Source organism: Balaenoptera ricei, chromosome 5 (assembly GCF_028023285.1).
Source record: "Balaenoptera ricei isolate mBalRic1 chromosome 5, mBalRic1.hap2, whole genome shotgun sequence".
Lineage (NCBI taxonomy): Eukaryota > Metazoa > Chordata > Mammalia > Artiodactyla > Balaenopteridae > Balaenoptera > Balaenoptera ricei.
The window spans coordinates 75,786,269-75,800,125 of NC_082643.1; the positions used below are offsets into that span (position 1 = coordinate 75,786,269).

At 35.9% G+C, this 13,857-nt stretch overlaps 1 protein-coding gene across 4 annotated transcripts in view; it reads left to right on the top strand.

Annotated features, from left to right (window-relative positions):
• Positions 1-13,857, top strand: part of ATP8A1 (ATPase phospholipid transporting 8A1) — a 239,586-nt gene that overhangs the window by 66,417 nt on the left and 159,312 nt on the right. For 2 of the 4 annotated variants that reach the window (XM_059923073.1, XM_059923074.1), the window contains exons 7-9: positions 2,675-2,748; positions 8,620-8,689; positions 10,261-10,388. In XM_059923073.1, coding sequence (XP_059779056.1) covers positions 2,675-2,748; positions 8,620-8,689; positions 10,261-10,388 — 272 coding nt within the window. Of the gene's footprint in view, positions 1-2,674; positions 2,749-5,982; positions 6,057-8,619; positions 8,690-10,260; positions 10,389-13,857 lie in introns of all 4 variants that reach the window. The other 2 variants (XM_059923072.1, XM_059923075.1) reach the window with 1 other exon arrangement.

The window sequence follows — 13,857 nt, forward strand, 5'->3', positions numbered from 1 at the left end:
TACTGATCTGTTGCACGAGATTAAGTTGCCAGTATCTGGTTTTCTGAGAAAGCATTACAATTACAAAGCCCTATATATAAAATAGATAACTAAGAAGGACCTACTCTATAGCACAGGAGACTCTACTCAGTACTCTGTAATGGCCTATATGGGAAAAGAATCTAGGAAAGAGTGGATATATGTATATGGGTAACTGATTCACTTTGCTGTACACCTGAAACTAACACAACATTGTAAATCAACTATACTCCAATAAAAATGAAAAAAAAAGGCCCTATACAAGGCATTGCGTCCCCACTCTTGAAAGTAAACAGCTGTCTTCATTACCACAAAGATCAGTTCTTAAGATTGAGATGCAGCTGAGACTGTTCATATGTTTTTGAGATAGTTGCTTAGGATAGAATTTAGGTGAAGAATCTTAGAATCGACACATTTTTCTGGTTTTATAGAAAAACATGGAGTGGTGGGGCTGCCTGCATGTGTAAAAGTCACTCTATATAGCTGCTTTAATGCATGAAGTTTCCACCATGAAATATATTTCTCTGGATTAAGAATTCACATCTACAAAAATTCCTCAGTAAAAATATAAATAAATATGCTAGGGCCTGCAATTGGACAAATCAGATTTTCAGTCATTCTGTTACAGCTTAATAAGCTTACCCTTTTTCATAATCCTCAATTGTAATTACTAATATCAATGACTTCAGAAGGCTCGAGGTAGTGACCTGAAGCCCTAAATATTTTTTTAACTTCAGTATTTTGGGGACTAAAACTGCTTCTCCAACTAGAACACGTGGTCAAAGAATTTTTGCCGTCTTGACTTTCTCTTGTCTGTTCCCACGCACACACCAGGCTGGAAACGGGAATGAATGCCACGTTAGGAGCTCAGAACCCAAAAAGAAAGAGGTGTTTGAGAAAGTGAGCTAAAACATAGGCATCAGAAGGAGGGGGTAAGTTCCCTGCTCTCCTCGCAGTGCTGTGAGAACAACTTTAGCATTCAGTGAGCCCTTGGTTTTCCGAAGCCACTGGGGGAACCCGTTAAGACCATATAAGAGGCTAATATTTTCTTTTAGTCTTCAGTTTAATAACCGTAAGGCTTTCTTTTGTCTTACAATGAATAAAATGTTGGAAAACTGTACAATTAGACTCTTAACAGACTTATGAAAATCCCTAACACTGTAATATAGACAAATATGATCCTGATTTTATAAAGCATACAGTCTGATTGGAGAGCAAACCTTAATACACAGGAGGTGATCAAGGAGCAATTAAATGGTAACCTGGGTAGCATTCTCTCTAAGTTCTCTGGCTGCAGAGAACTTTGTTCTTTTTATCTTGCTTTCAGTGGGTGCTATCAGAATACTACCACAACACATTATTGTAAGGGCTAGTTTATACCTACACTCGCTGTTTTTTTATTTTCCCAGTTTGCCCTTTTTTGAGGAAGGGGGTGTTCGATTCCAAGATCCCTGACAATTTGTCAATTTCAGATAATCCAGATTTCATCTGAAATAAATCTCTTTCAAATCAAGGCATTCAGAGTTTCCCTACCTGGATAAGCAGCATACGTACCATAGATGAGAAGGTCCCCTCCAACCTTGCCTAACCTGTTCCTCCCCCAGTATATAAGTAAACCACAGTGGGCTGTCTCATACTGTGATTCCCACTGAAGTCATCATTCTCTCCCACCCCTCCCCCCCCCCCAAGTAAAGTGTTATTTTGGGATTCAAGGAAAATTACGGAGGGGAGAGAACAAAAAGGCTTTAAGCTCCCCCCCCCAAAAAAGGGCTTTTCTTTTCCTGATTAATTATTAAAACGTGCTTTTAGGTTCATTTGGCTACTAAAAGTGAGGGCAACTTTCATAATATAATGCGAGCGTGGCCATCAGTGTAACTTGCTGAACTTGGTCAGCAAGCCAACTTGTTAACTAGTTTGCCAAAAGCTCTGTGACAAACCTATCCCTTAAATTACTTCTAAGTTTCTGGACATAGTTTATCTTTAATTTGTCTTCAGACCATGCTCACAAAAATGCTAACAGGTAATAAAATGAGAAAGAGACTAAGCTGGTTTTTTTTTTTTTAATTTAAAATACAGTGATCGTTTCATTATATTTGCTTATGCAAAATCAGGCTTTGCAGACAGTCAGATGTGGGTTTGAGTCTAAGCTCTTCGTCTGTGATCTTGGGAAATAACTTAGAATCTAAGACTCATTTTCTTCCTCTCTAAATTATGAATTATAACTAAGGTCATCTGAGGAGCAGTATCATATATATATATATATATATATATATATATATGATAGTCTTTCCAGTAGTTTTGAGATTTCCTTAAACAGGGTGAAAATTTCATTTGGTAAATTCCTCCTTTTTATTTTTATGTCATAGGGAGAGAATAATGAGAAGATGAGATGCCAATTAAGTGGACAGAATGGATAAAATTTATTTTTATTAAGCTAAGTTATATAGCCGGTACAATAAAGATACAGTGTTTGTTTTTTGAAGGATTGCCCCATCCTTGACCTCACTCCTAAATAATTTTATGCCATTTTGTGAAGATAAGTGGTTCTTGTTTACCAATAACCATTTTTACTGTATTCTATGCTTAAATACAATGGGTTGTATATTTGTAACTATTTTCAATGCAGATAATTAACCGATTCCCAGTTTTCTTTCAGGTAAATGTTGGAGATATAGTTATAATAAAAGGCAAAGAGTATATACCTGCTGACACTGTACTTCTCTCATCAAGGTAGAGATACCTACTGATGCTCAAACAGTGTAGAGGATGGTTTCTCTACCCTGCATTGACCTTGTGATTTATCCAAGGAAATAAGGAATAAACGAAGAATTTTAAACCTCTCTAATGATTTTGAATTAAATGTTAAAAATTGATTGGATTTAAAGGACTCTTTCATGTTTGCCATATAGAATAAGTGATAGGTACTATACTTTATAATTCAGAAATTATAATTACAGTTAAGAGTCTACTCTCCCTGTGGATGTATCCATATCTGTTTGTGTAGACTACTAACTCTTGTAAGATTTCCTATCATTTATTTTATATAATACATGGATTGGGTTCTGTTGATTTTATCTTGCAATCGTTGTTCATGATAAATTCCTTTATGATGCATTCGTGTATCCCTCCACGTTTCTCAGTCTTTATGGTGCATTGGTAAAAGAAAATGGATAAATGATTTCTTTTTTATCATCATATCTTTTGAAATATTGTACTCTTCCAACAAAAAAATTAAAGCACTTTGCTCTTTCTTTTAAGTTCTTTCCGTTACTGAATTTAGATAATTTTTGTTTTGCTCATATTTAAGATAGTCATGAATTAGTATTCAGAACATATGGCACTGTTACACTTTAAAGAATGTGACTTTCAAATGGTTTTAGGTTTAAAAACTGTAAAACTAGTCCTAATATAAATTAAGAAAAATGTTTTTACTATTTTAGAGGTTGTTTATCACCATTTCCTTGGACAGTTTTATTTGTAAAATCCACATATAAATATGAACGTGTCCTTTTTTCAAAATCTGTTTGATCAGGTCATTATTTAAACTGATTGAATTTATGACAAGTTAGTGAAACTTAATTGAGCAATTAAGAGTTCGCCAGATATTTATGGAAGTAAGTCTACAGGTAGTTGAAGTAACTACAGGTAGTTATATTTTCATATTTTATAGTTGGGATCTTTTGGTGCCACTTACCTATAGGGTTTTTTCCCCAGAAAGATTAAAGTTAATGGGTTGGTTTTTAAACCAGCCTTTCTGCTATTAGTTCCCTTTGCTTCTAGCTTTATCAGGGCAAGTTTCTAAAACTGAAGGGTGAAGGTAACGGTCCCTGTGAGAATGAGTCAACAGTGAACTTACTGTCATTGTTTCAGGTCCTAGCAAGCTTTGCTTAAGAGGCAAACGCCAGGGTTCTTAACCTGGCGTAGTGATTTTGAACGAAATACTTAATCTCTCAGGCCTTTGAGTTCACATCTTTTAAAGTGAGGAAGATGGATTAAGTGATCAAACTCTGATATTCCCTGATTCTCCTTTCTGTTTAAATTGATAATCTTTCATTTAAGTTTTAAGAATGGCTAACCAACAGAATGATGTACACTTGGTGATACTAAGTAAAAGTTTGATAAATTTAATGGATGAGGGACCATCTGAATGTCATATAACAAAGTTCAAAAGGATAGTAAAGCGTTCCAGCAATTTTAGAAACTATTGATATTTTTCTTATTAAACTTTTCATAGAGACATAACTTACCATAAAGACCATCGTATGCTGAAACATTAATTATAATTTTCATTTTTTATGCTCAAAAATATGAAGATAATTGGCTATACTGCCTTGACTTTATATTTAATTCTAAGTTGAAAGTTTTCAAAATATTTTTTATCTGCCTGTGTCCAATCCAGACTCCCAATAAGCTCTGTGCTTGTATTTCTTAAACTCTAGAACATTTTTACAGGATTTATTTTCTCAGCATTAAAAACATTTACTGGTGACTATCAATAATGGTAGATGAGAATAGTTTCTGTATATTAATATAGCATCCACCATGATTAACTTCTTCAAAGATGATTAAAATAATCATTTAAAAATTAAAAATATTATCTGATTCATTGCTTTTTGTTATAATAGAATCAAAGTAAAGTATAAAGCTTGTGCTGTTAAATATTTCTATCCAAGTGGCAAAACTACCACCTTTCAGGGGGTTTTTTGTTGGTTTTTAAAATTTTTTTTTTCTCAAAAGGTTTTTGCATTACTTGGCTCTTTTGAACTTACATTAGCCTTAAGAAGTAGGTAGAAGCTTCTGCCATCATTTAACAGAAAGAGGAATTTTGACTTTAAGTCTTATTTTTAGTCATTTCACTTTAGCCAGTGACTAGGTCAGGGTCGGAATACCTAACTTCTAATCTAGTATCTTCAATATACTACACTGTCCACTATCAAAATAAGGGCATGGTGATTTTCACCTGCAAGTGAGCACCATGCTAAATGCAAAAAGCATAAACAACAGTTTATGATATTTTAATTTCTGATTTTTTAAAAATTATTAATTGCTAATATTGCATGTTCTTTGAAGTAGTTTGAAATTAAAGCATGAACATGGTTGAAAGTTACTGTGTTTCATTGATTTTCATTTTGAAATGAAGAAACTGAAATTTTACCATATAACAAAAAATACATATATGGGTTTAGAAAGTATAGAATACAGTAAAAGAACTCAAGCTACTAATTCAATTCCAAACAGGTTCCTGGCATGTCTGTTTCATACCTTCTCTGAAAATTTTCTCCTGCTTTCAAAGGCTTAGCCTCCTAAAACAATTCATTACCAAGACTTTATTTATTATTAAATAATTCAAAAGGCTGCAGTTATGACTTCTAACTTCCCAAGATCCATGCCTTTGCAGCTTTACATTAAATTTATTAAGGTATTTATGCAATTAACTTTGAAAATGTTTTGGAATCAGGAAACTTTTAACAAAGTTTTTTTTTTAGAGTGGGTGTAGGGGGAGAAATAATATAGTATACTTTGTTTCTCAAAAGCCTAAGAATAGTTTCCACCATTATTTCTTTTCTTCTTGGGTAGGAGTGGACATGTAAGAGATGGCAAGAGAGTGAGGAATTGGAGAAAGGAAAATCTGTAAGATAAAGTAGCTCTCTGTAGAAAAATATGTTTTTATTTAATTTGCTAAGATACGCTTGTGAGTAAAATTTTAGAACTCAAAAGCTTCTGCATTAAAAATTGAAAATTGGGCTTAAAAGCAAATAAATGATCCTTAAATATTTCTGTTTTCTTGTGCCTTTAGACCTGGTCAAAATGAGTTTTGAAAAAATTGGCATTAGACATTATTATTAACATGTATTATTTTCTATAATAATTTCAAACTTTCTGTCTCTTTTGTCCATTTGTTTGTTTGTTTTTCTCTGTTATTCATTTTTTTCCGTTTTAATTATTTTGAACTGGGACCTGTAGGTGGCAGTAGGGGAAATAGTGAAAGTGACCAATGGGGAACATCTCCCAGCAGATCTCATCAGCTTGTCCTCAAGGTTAGAACCACTGAGTTGTACAGGATGTGTGTATGAGGATCCTCACCCTACACCAGAAAACAGTTTGCACCCAGAGGTGGTTGAGCTCTGTATCTCTTCCGTTAAAACACAATCATTTTATACTTCTTGGTGATGGATGTTTCAAAGGCCTTTTTTGAATACATTGTTGATTGACGTTCCTCCCTCAAGTGGGCAAATTCAGCTCCTGTTGTTATCAATAGGAGTCGGAGTCCTTGAGGCATGCCAGTAAAGGTAGATTGTAATTGCCTGTGCATCATTACGATATATTCATATTTAACAGCTTGCCTAAATGCTAAGGCTTAATTTATTACCTCTCCAGGATATTGTTTTGCACAATGTTAAGATTTACGTGAAAGACAGTTATCGAGAAATTTTTACAATTTTAAACATGTCTTAAATTTGAAATTTTCTATAAGTTCAATTGAATCCCTTCAGCAGTTATGCTATAATTTGGGCTTGTATAGGGTTTACAGAGGACCCCTTGCACAAAGCTGGATGTTGTACATTTGGTACCGCATGCTTTGGGATCAGTTTTTATCCCACTTGTAACTAGTGACAAAATGCACGTTACTCGGATATATTTCAGCTGTCTACTAGTGTCTGTATTGTGATATGCATCTTGTTTCATTTTTCCACTTACTAATCAAAAAGCCTGCTTTGCCCTTCTCTAGTTTGTGTTTTGAATGTCATCATAATTTGCTGAAATAATTATTATCTAGCATGATTCCTTGTCTGAGACTTCTTGCTGCCTTTTCATAGCATTGTCAAGAACTGCTTCAGTAACAGTTGTCTTAAGAGATTAAGAAAGTTCTGAATTTGGATGTATATTTTATTTGCACCACTTCAAATAGAAGCCAGCTATTTAACTTTCTAACTTCCTAGCCACTTAAGGTCCTTTTCTAGGATCTTATTTTGGGGGGGAAAAAAAGATAGAATTAGAACGTTAGTCTTATTTTGATATGAGAATGGCCTTGGTTATATTGAGCAGTAGAAATTTAATGCATTTCACTGTCAAAATACGGAATTGGCATTGTTCATTTAACATTTGTTTGTCATCATGCTTCTGTATTATCAGATGTGTTTTATAATGGTTTTATAAACCATTTTTATTTCAAATGTATACATAAGTAAATTACAAATTGGGAGCAATTGCCAAAACCAAATTACTATCAGGACAGTAATAAAAAATTAAAACTTATTTAATTGATAGAGTGAAAATATAAATATTGAAAAACTTGTTTTCCCAAAACTTGGTTGGGGAAAAGTATCAGGCTTTATGGAAGAAAAAAAAAGCCCATAGAGAAAAATTAAAGAACTTGCAAAGTTACTTTAAAATGAATCTGTAAAATATTTCATTAATGACCATGTGTTTCAGTACTTTTCACAAGTCTTCAAGCCATAAAACTAAGCTGTGTGCTCACTTCTGAAACTCAGAATCGTTTGCTTTACACATGTACAAATTGGAAGTTGATTAGAAAATTCCAGGTGTTTGTGACTTAGAAATTTCTAACTGTGAGTACCCATGCTTATGAGAAATTACATTCATAATTATTTATAGGATGTTAGTTGGGCTTTTTATATAAGCAAGTGCTAATAAGGTTAATTTAACTTCAAAATGCTTTTCCTTATAGCTGAGAATCAATTATACAGTTGGGCTGCAAACTCACCTGTCTATAACTGCTGAGCAAGCAAAGTCAGCGTGTGAAGGGTCAGGTTATATGACAGTCACGGGTGTGTACCTGTGATAAAACTGGAGAGCATGGGCCCCTTATACCAGTCATTGTGTACCAAACTTGACTAAAACACTCTGGTGGGGACCCATAGAATGTATCTCCTAGGTTCAGGTCAAGGAGCAACATAGCCAAGTTGGCTAATTTTAGTTTTAGCTTTTGCTGCCATGCAAATCTCTGAAGCAACTTTAAGAAATAAAACAGAAAAAATAGGAGGAAGAAAGTGTATATCCACTTTCATTATAAAATCTGTTCATACAGGTTTTTTAAAGTAGCCTTAAAATTTAAATATTATGGTTCATACGATCCTATTCATCTTTTCTAAAGATGCAATGCAATACAATCTGAACATGTAAATGCAAGTTTATAGAAGCAGTAATCTGGAATTTTCTAATCCACCACTTAATCAATTTACATGTGGGCTATGAGCATGAAATCTCACTTGATATTTTTGAGCTAAAGATACATATGGACACAAAACTGCTTTACATTTCAGATACAGTCTGTGTTGTGTCTATATGATGAACAATTTAAGTAAAATGTGACAAATCTATTTACATTATCTTAAAGATCAGTACTAATTGTCAGGAAGTTGCTTTGGGGTCCTTCTGGCTTCACATCTGATCCATGAGTTTTCATGCATGGGGTCTGCCTCACAGCATTTTGTGGTTAGAATGAAAGACATCAAGAAACTAGGCGACTAAACCCTTGTTTAGAATGAAAGGCTTCAGTGAGTCTGAACATTTAAATAAGTTATTAGTATGCTTTCTTTCCCCCACTAAATCTTTGTGCTTTTCAATTTTAAAAAACAGTGAGCCCCAGGCCATGTGCTACATTGAAACATCCAACTTAGATGGTGAAACAAACTTGAAAATTAGACAGGTAAGATCTAATATAGGTTTAAATAATTATTGCTGTTCTCTTACATGGAATTGAGAGCTTTGCTGGGGAGGAAGAAAACTTCCCTCTACCCTTCTACATTCTTCTGGCTGGTCTAAGAATTAAATTGACATGAGACATATTAACAGGAGAAAATCAAATTTAATTTCATACATACAGGAACCCCACAAACATGAGAGGCTCAGAAACAGAAAGGTAGAATGAGGTATACATGGCATTCTGAGGAAGGAATGGGATAAGGGTCCTGGGGCTTCCAAGGACAGGAGGGTCATTCATAGGATGATAAGAAGAGCAGATGTTTGCCCTGCCAGATGGATGGGTCCACTTAAATAAAATTTATCTCTGGTAATAACTTTTCTCTGGGAAAAATCCCCAATTTAAATTCTTCTAGGTAGTTAAGGGAAGGACACTAGTTTCTCTTGAACCCTCAGGATCTCCATTGCCTTTAGCTCAAAATAATCCTCATGCAAAAGTGACATATTTTGAGGAGGCTCATTCTGAACCCCTATAGCTTTATTTCTTAGTATTATTGTCTTGAGTTGAGGCAGTTCTGTCTACTTGCAAATATTTTCTCATTGAGCCACAATGAAGTGGTTTTATAAACTGAAATAGTTAAATATTATGGAAAATTCAGTTTTACTTGCCTAATTAAATGTGGTCCATCATATAGATACTATTTTGTAATATTTTTAACATTTTCTGTTATAGCCAACACTCTGATGATAGCATTAGTAGCTCTAAGTGCTTTCACGTGTGTTAGCTTATTTATTTTTCTGTTCTCCGGGCCCATATTATTTGGCTTTGCCATATGGAAAAGACACAGTTTCCATTGCTGTTCTAAAATTCTCACTAATCTCAGGGAATTGGTTAGATTTCTATATTTATTTCTCATACCCCTCCTAATAGAAAGTCACTGTAAGGTTTTTAAAGTTTTAGAAGGGACATTAAAAAAATGTATTCTCTTGGGTTTTAGACAAATAATGAAAATGACACGTGGGAAGGTTGGGTTGTGGTAGAAGCAGGCTGTCCTCACAGCACCTGAACTCAACCTGCCACAGGAAGTGAGGGCTGCTCAGTTCCAGCCAGTTGTAGGTGGCCAGAGGGAGGAACTGTTTTGGAGTTTTCCTTCTCAGTGAACTAAAAGAACAAAAACATAACTACTGTCTTTGGGTATAGATTCTAGTTATTTTGCATTCCCTTTTTGAGATTCAGCAGACAGATTTAGACTGTATAATGCTAAATATTAGTTTTATTTTTGGAAGCAAACAGTTCTTTGAGGACTTATTTCAAAATATCTTTGCAGGCTAGTTTATAATCTCTAAGATATTTTAGAGTTTTCACAAAAGCTGCCCTGTTCTGCTAAAAACATATATGTTCAAGTAGAGAGGAAGGTATCCCCTAATTTCGATTTGACCAAGGGGGGTGGGGATAATTGCTTATAAAACCGTGGGGTCTCTTAGATCTTAAGGCGTGGATGAATTCAGAATTCCCTGCTCCCTCCCACATACAACTTATTTAATATTTTCTTTGCTTATTTAAAAATTTCTAAACAGGGCTTACCAGCAACATCAGATATAAAAGACATTGACAGTTTGATGAGAATTTCTGGCAGAATTGAGTGTGAAAGTCCAAACCGACATCTCTACGATTTTGTTGGAAACATAAGGCTTGATGGACACAGGTATGTAAAATCAGTTTTCATAAAAACACAGAAGTCACTGTGTTGCAGGGTATTGCTGACCTAGGTACATATTTTCTTGTACTCTAAGTTTGATAACCCAAACCCTTTTTCTTAAGCATTCCTGTATTCTACCCAGAGTTCTTTTGTGAAAATGCTCTTAACCCTGTACACATGGTACAGCTAAAGACTTACCCAGACTTCCTGCCAGCCTAGGAGTTGGATATTTTCACGGATATGCCAAGCTTCTGGCGCACTGTTTAGTGGTTTCTTCTTTGGCCAGAATACTTATAGGCTTAACTGTCGGTCTCCATGGCCTGGGTGCTTTCTTGTAATCTCTAGATGCCTCAAGGAGTTCAGACTCTACCACAGGGGTTAATTTGCTGGATAATTTCTTGTCTTCTCTGTGTAATTGCATATGCTCTTTTCTAGGCCATGTTATCTATAGTCATCTTTTATACCTGCTTCCTACCCCTCTCCCTTCCCTCCCCTCCCCTCCCGTCCTGTTTCCTGCCTCTTCCGTCATCCATTCAACCAGTACCCAGCAGGCCAGGCCAGTTGCAGATGTTAAGGAGACAGCAATGGACAAAGCAGACAAATCTGCCTGACCTTGAGAACTAACTTTCTTGCAGTAAGGGAAGGGCAAACAGACAAACAATAAAATGACAAATAAAAAATTTTATACCATGTTAGAAAGTGGTAAATGCTTTGGGAAAAATGGCCCAGGATAAAAGAGATTGGGAGTTCTTGGGAGGGAATCACTTTTAGTTAGTGAGGTTGCAGAAGGTAAATGTGGCTTCATTGAGAAGGTAATATTTGAGCAAAGGTGAGTAGGAGATGAGGAAGTCAGCCATTTGAATATCTGGAGGGAGAAGATTCTAGACAGAAGGAATAGACAGTGCAAATTATTAGCTGTATGGTTACATCATCTGAAAGTGGGAAAGTGCCTGGAGTAATTATGGAACAGCAGAGTTGCCAGTGTGTTTGGAGTGGAATGACCAAGGAAGAGGGTAGTAGAAGAAGGGCTAAGAGAGAATAGTGGGCCAGACCATGCAAGGCTTTGTAGGCCATTGTAAGGGTGTTACTCTGAGTGAAATGGGGATCCACTGGAGTGTTTCAAGGGGCAATGTCAGCAGTTCAGTTTGCGACTTAATAAGTTTGTGATGTCCAAACAGAGACATCAGGAGGCAGTTAAACATATAAGCCTGGAGTTTGTGATAGAGGTCCGGGTCATGAGATAAATTTGGAAGTAGTTGGTATAGATATTTAAAGCCATCACCAAGCGTGAAAGGGTATAGTTAGAAAAGTGGAGAGAGCTGTCCTAAGACTCGCCAGCATTAAGGTTGGGAAGAGAGGAGTAACCAGCAAAACAGACTGAGATCAAGTTGGTAGCATGGAAACCGAAAGAGTGAAGAAACCATACCAAGGCAGAGGGAGTGACTATAAAGTGGATCACATGTTGCTTATGGTCAAGTACCATGAAGTCAAATACAGTGAGTCCGAGAATTAACAGTTGAATCTAGCAAGTGGAGATCCTTGACCTCTATTAGGACAGGCAGAGCCTCATGAGAGTGAGTTTGAGATAACAGAAGAAGAGTTGAAAAATAGACAACTTTTTCAAGGAGTTCTGTTACAAAGGGGAGCAAAGAAATGGGGCAGAACTTGGCAGGAAGGTTGGGGTCTCCTCTGCTTCCCTTCTCCTTTCCTACTAGGCATTTGTAGTGGCCAACTAAATGCAGCTAAGCGCACTAGCTCACGCCACCAGCTTGAGAGATTATCAGTGCTTTCAGTATTTTGTAATTCCATTATTACAGTATTTGAATTCTAAAGGACACTTGAGTACCCTGAACTGTCATCCTCATTCAGATCTACCAAAAGTTTTCCTGTAATTTTTGAAGTAATTATATATTGTTCTAAATTTTTCAGAGTGATCTTTCCATGAACATAGACTAATGATAGATTTGGACATTTATACAAGTAATGTGTTTCTGTAGCCTGACGTTCCTAACTGGCCAGCTTCCATTTCTTATCAGTTCCCCAGCAAATCAATGCCAAGCACATCCACACAGTGAAGGAGAAACTTTGTATGATGGTGCCAAGATTTGGGGTACAGATAGCATTTATATAATATGCTTCAATTTACATGAAAGGTGGAAACAGATTTTCAATATCTTTGTGCCTGTAGCACATTTGACTTTTACAGTGATTACCCAGCGCTCTTAGGGCCCCTTAGTTTAGAATGAATGTAGTTTGATGCCATTAAGGATGAGGGTCATTGTCTAATGCCAGAGACTTTGGAATTCCAGCTCTGATGAAAAACTAATAACTAATTCTTGTTGAGTCCTTGTAATTGAAAAGCATTTTTTTCTTTTGAAGAGTTTGTAGCTAATTCCGATCAATGCACACCACAAATGCTGAGGTGCCAGTTGCCATGTTATACCCCACTGGATATGTGAGAAACAGTTGGCACATATGTGCCCCAGAGCATAATCCAGCAGCTTCCCAAGAACTTCTTGGAAGCCTGCTTTAGGCCTGAGGACTCCTCCCACCCCTGAAGTGCACCCCAGATCTTAAGATGGGTCTGAAAAGCATGTTGTTGTACATGAAGAATGAGAGGTATAGTTGCTGTGTTCTTTGACTAAATTGAAATACACTAATTCCTAAGAATTTACTTACTTAAGTAGAAGGTTTCAGGTGCTGTCATTACCCATCTATCTAGATTGATTTCATCTGAGCCAGTGACATTTGTGTAGTTCCTAAAAGAAGTTCCCAGGCCCAAGCTACTACTAGCCTTAGACACCTACTGGATTATAAAAATCCGCCAGAAATGAAAGCTTCAGTCTCTATTTGTGTCCTCTGACAAATAAATTCTGTGTTTCTGGAGACTTTTCTTCGGGGAATTGCCTCTTCCTTTTTCTGGAATTTTTATTTATATTTGACTTTTTTTTTTTTGCTTTTTTTAATCAGTAAAATGAAGCAGTAGTGATAGGAATCTTTGAGCCATTAAATTTTCTGTAGTACGTTTCCATTAAGAATCCCACTATATTTGCGATAGCTTGTAGCCTTCTGATAGCTCTATGAGAGGTTGTATCAACCCACAGCCTACCATAGTGGGTAGCCTTGCAAAAAACCCACAAAAGACCCCGCTTGACCCTTATTCATGAAAGATGTAGTTTAAGTCATATGGAATGGAGAGCCTCAATTTGCTGTCATTTCAGAGTGTTTAAGACTTTTAGGTGCTTACGATTTTATTCACAGTTCTTGCAAGACTGATCTTCAAATACAGTAAATGAATGTCCTAGAGATTTTAATGCAGAGACTTAATCTCTGGAGGGCAGGGATGGCAGTGCAAGTATATGATGAGATCTGTGTATTTATCTTACCTTGTGTATTTTTTTGAACCTTTATTGTGCACAAAGCTATTTTTAATTTAAAGGAAGGTGGAGGAGGGGGAACAGATCCCCTAATCTCA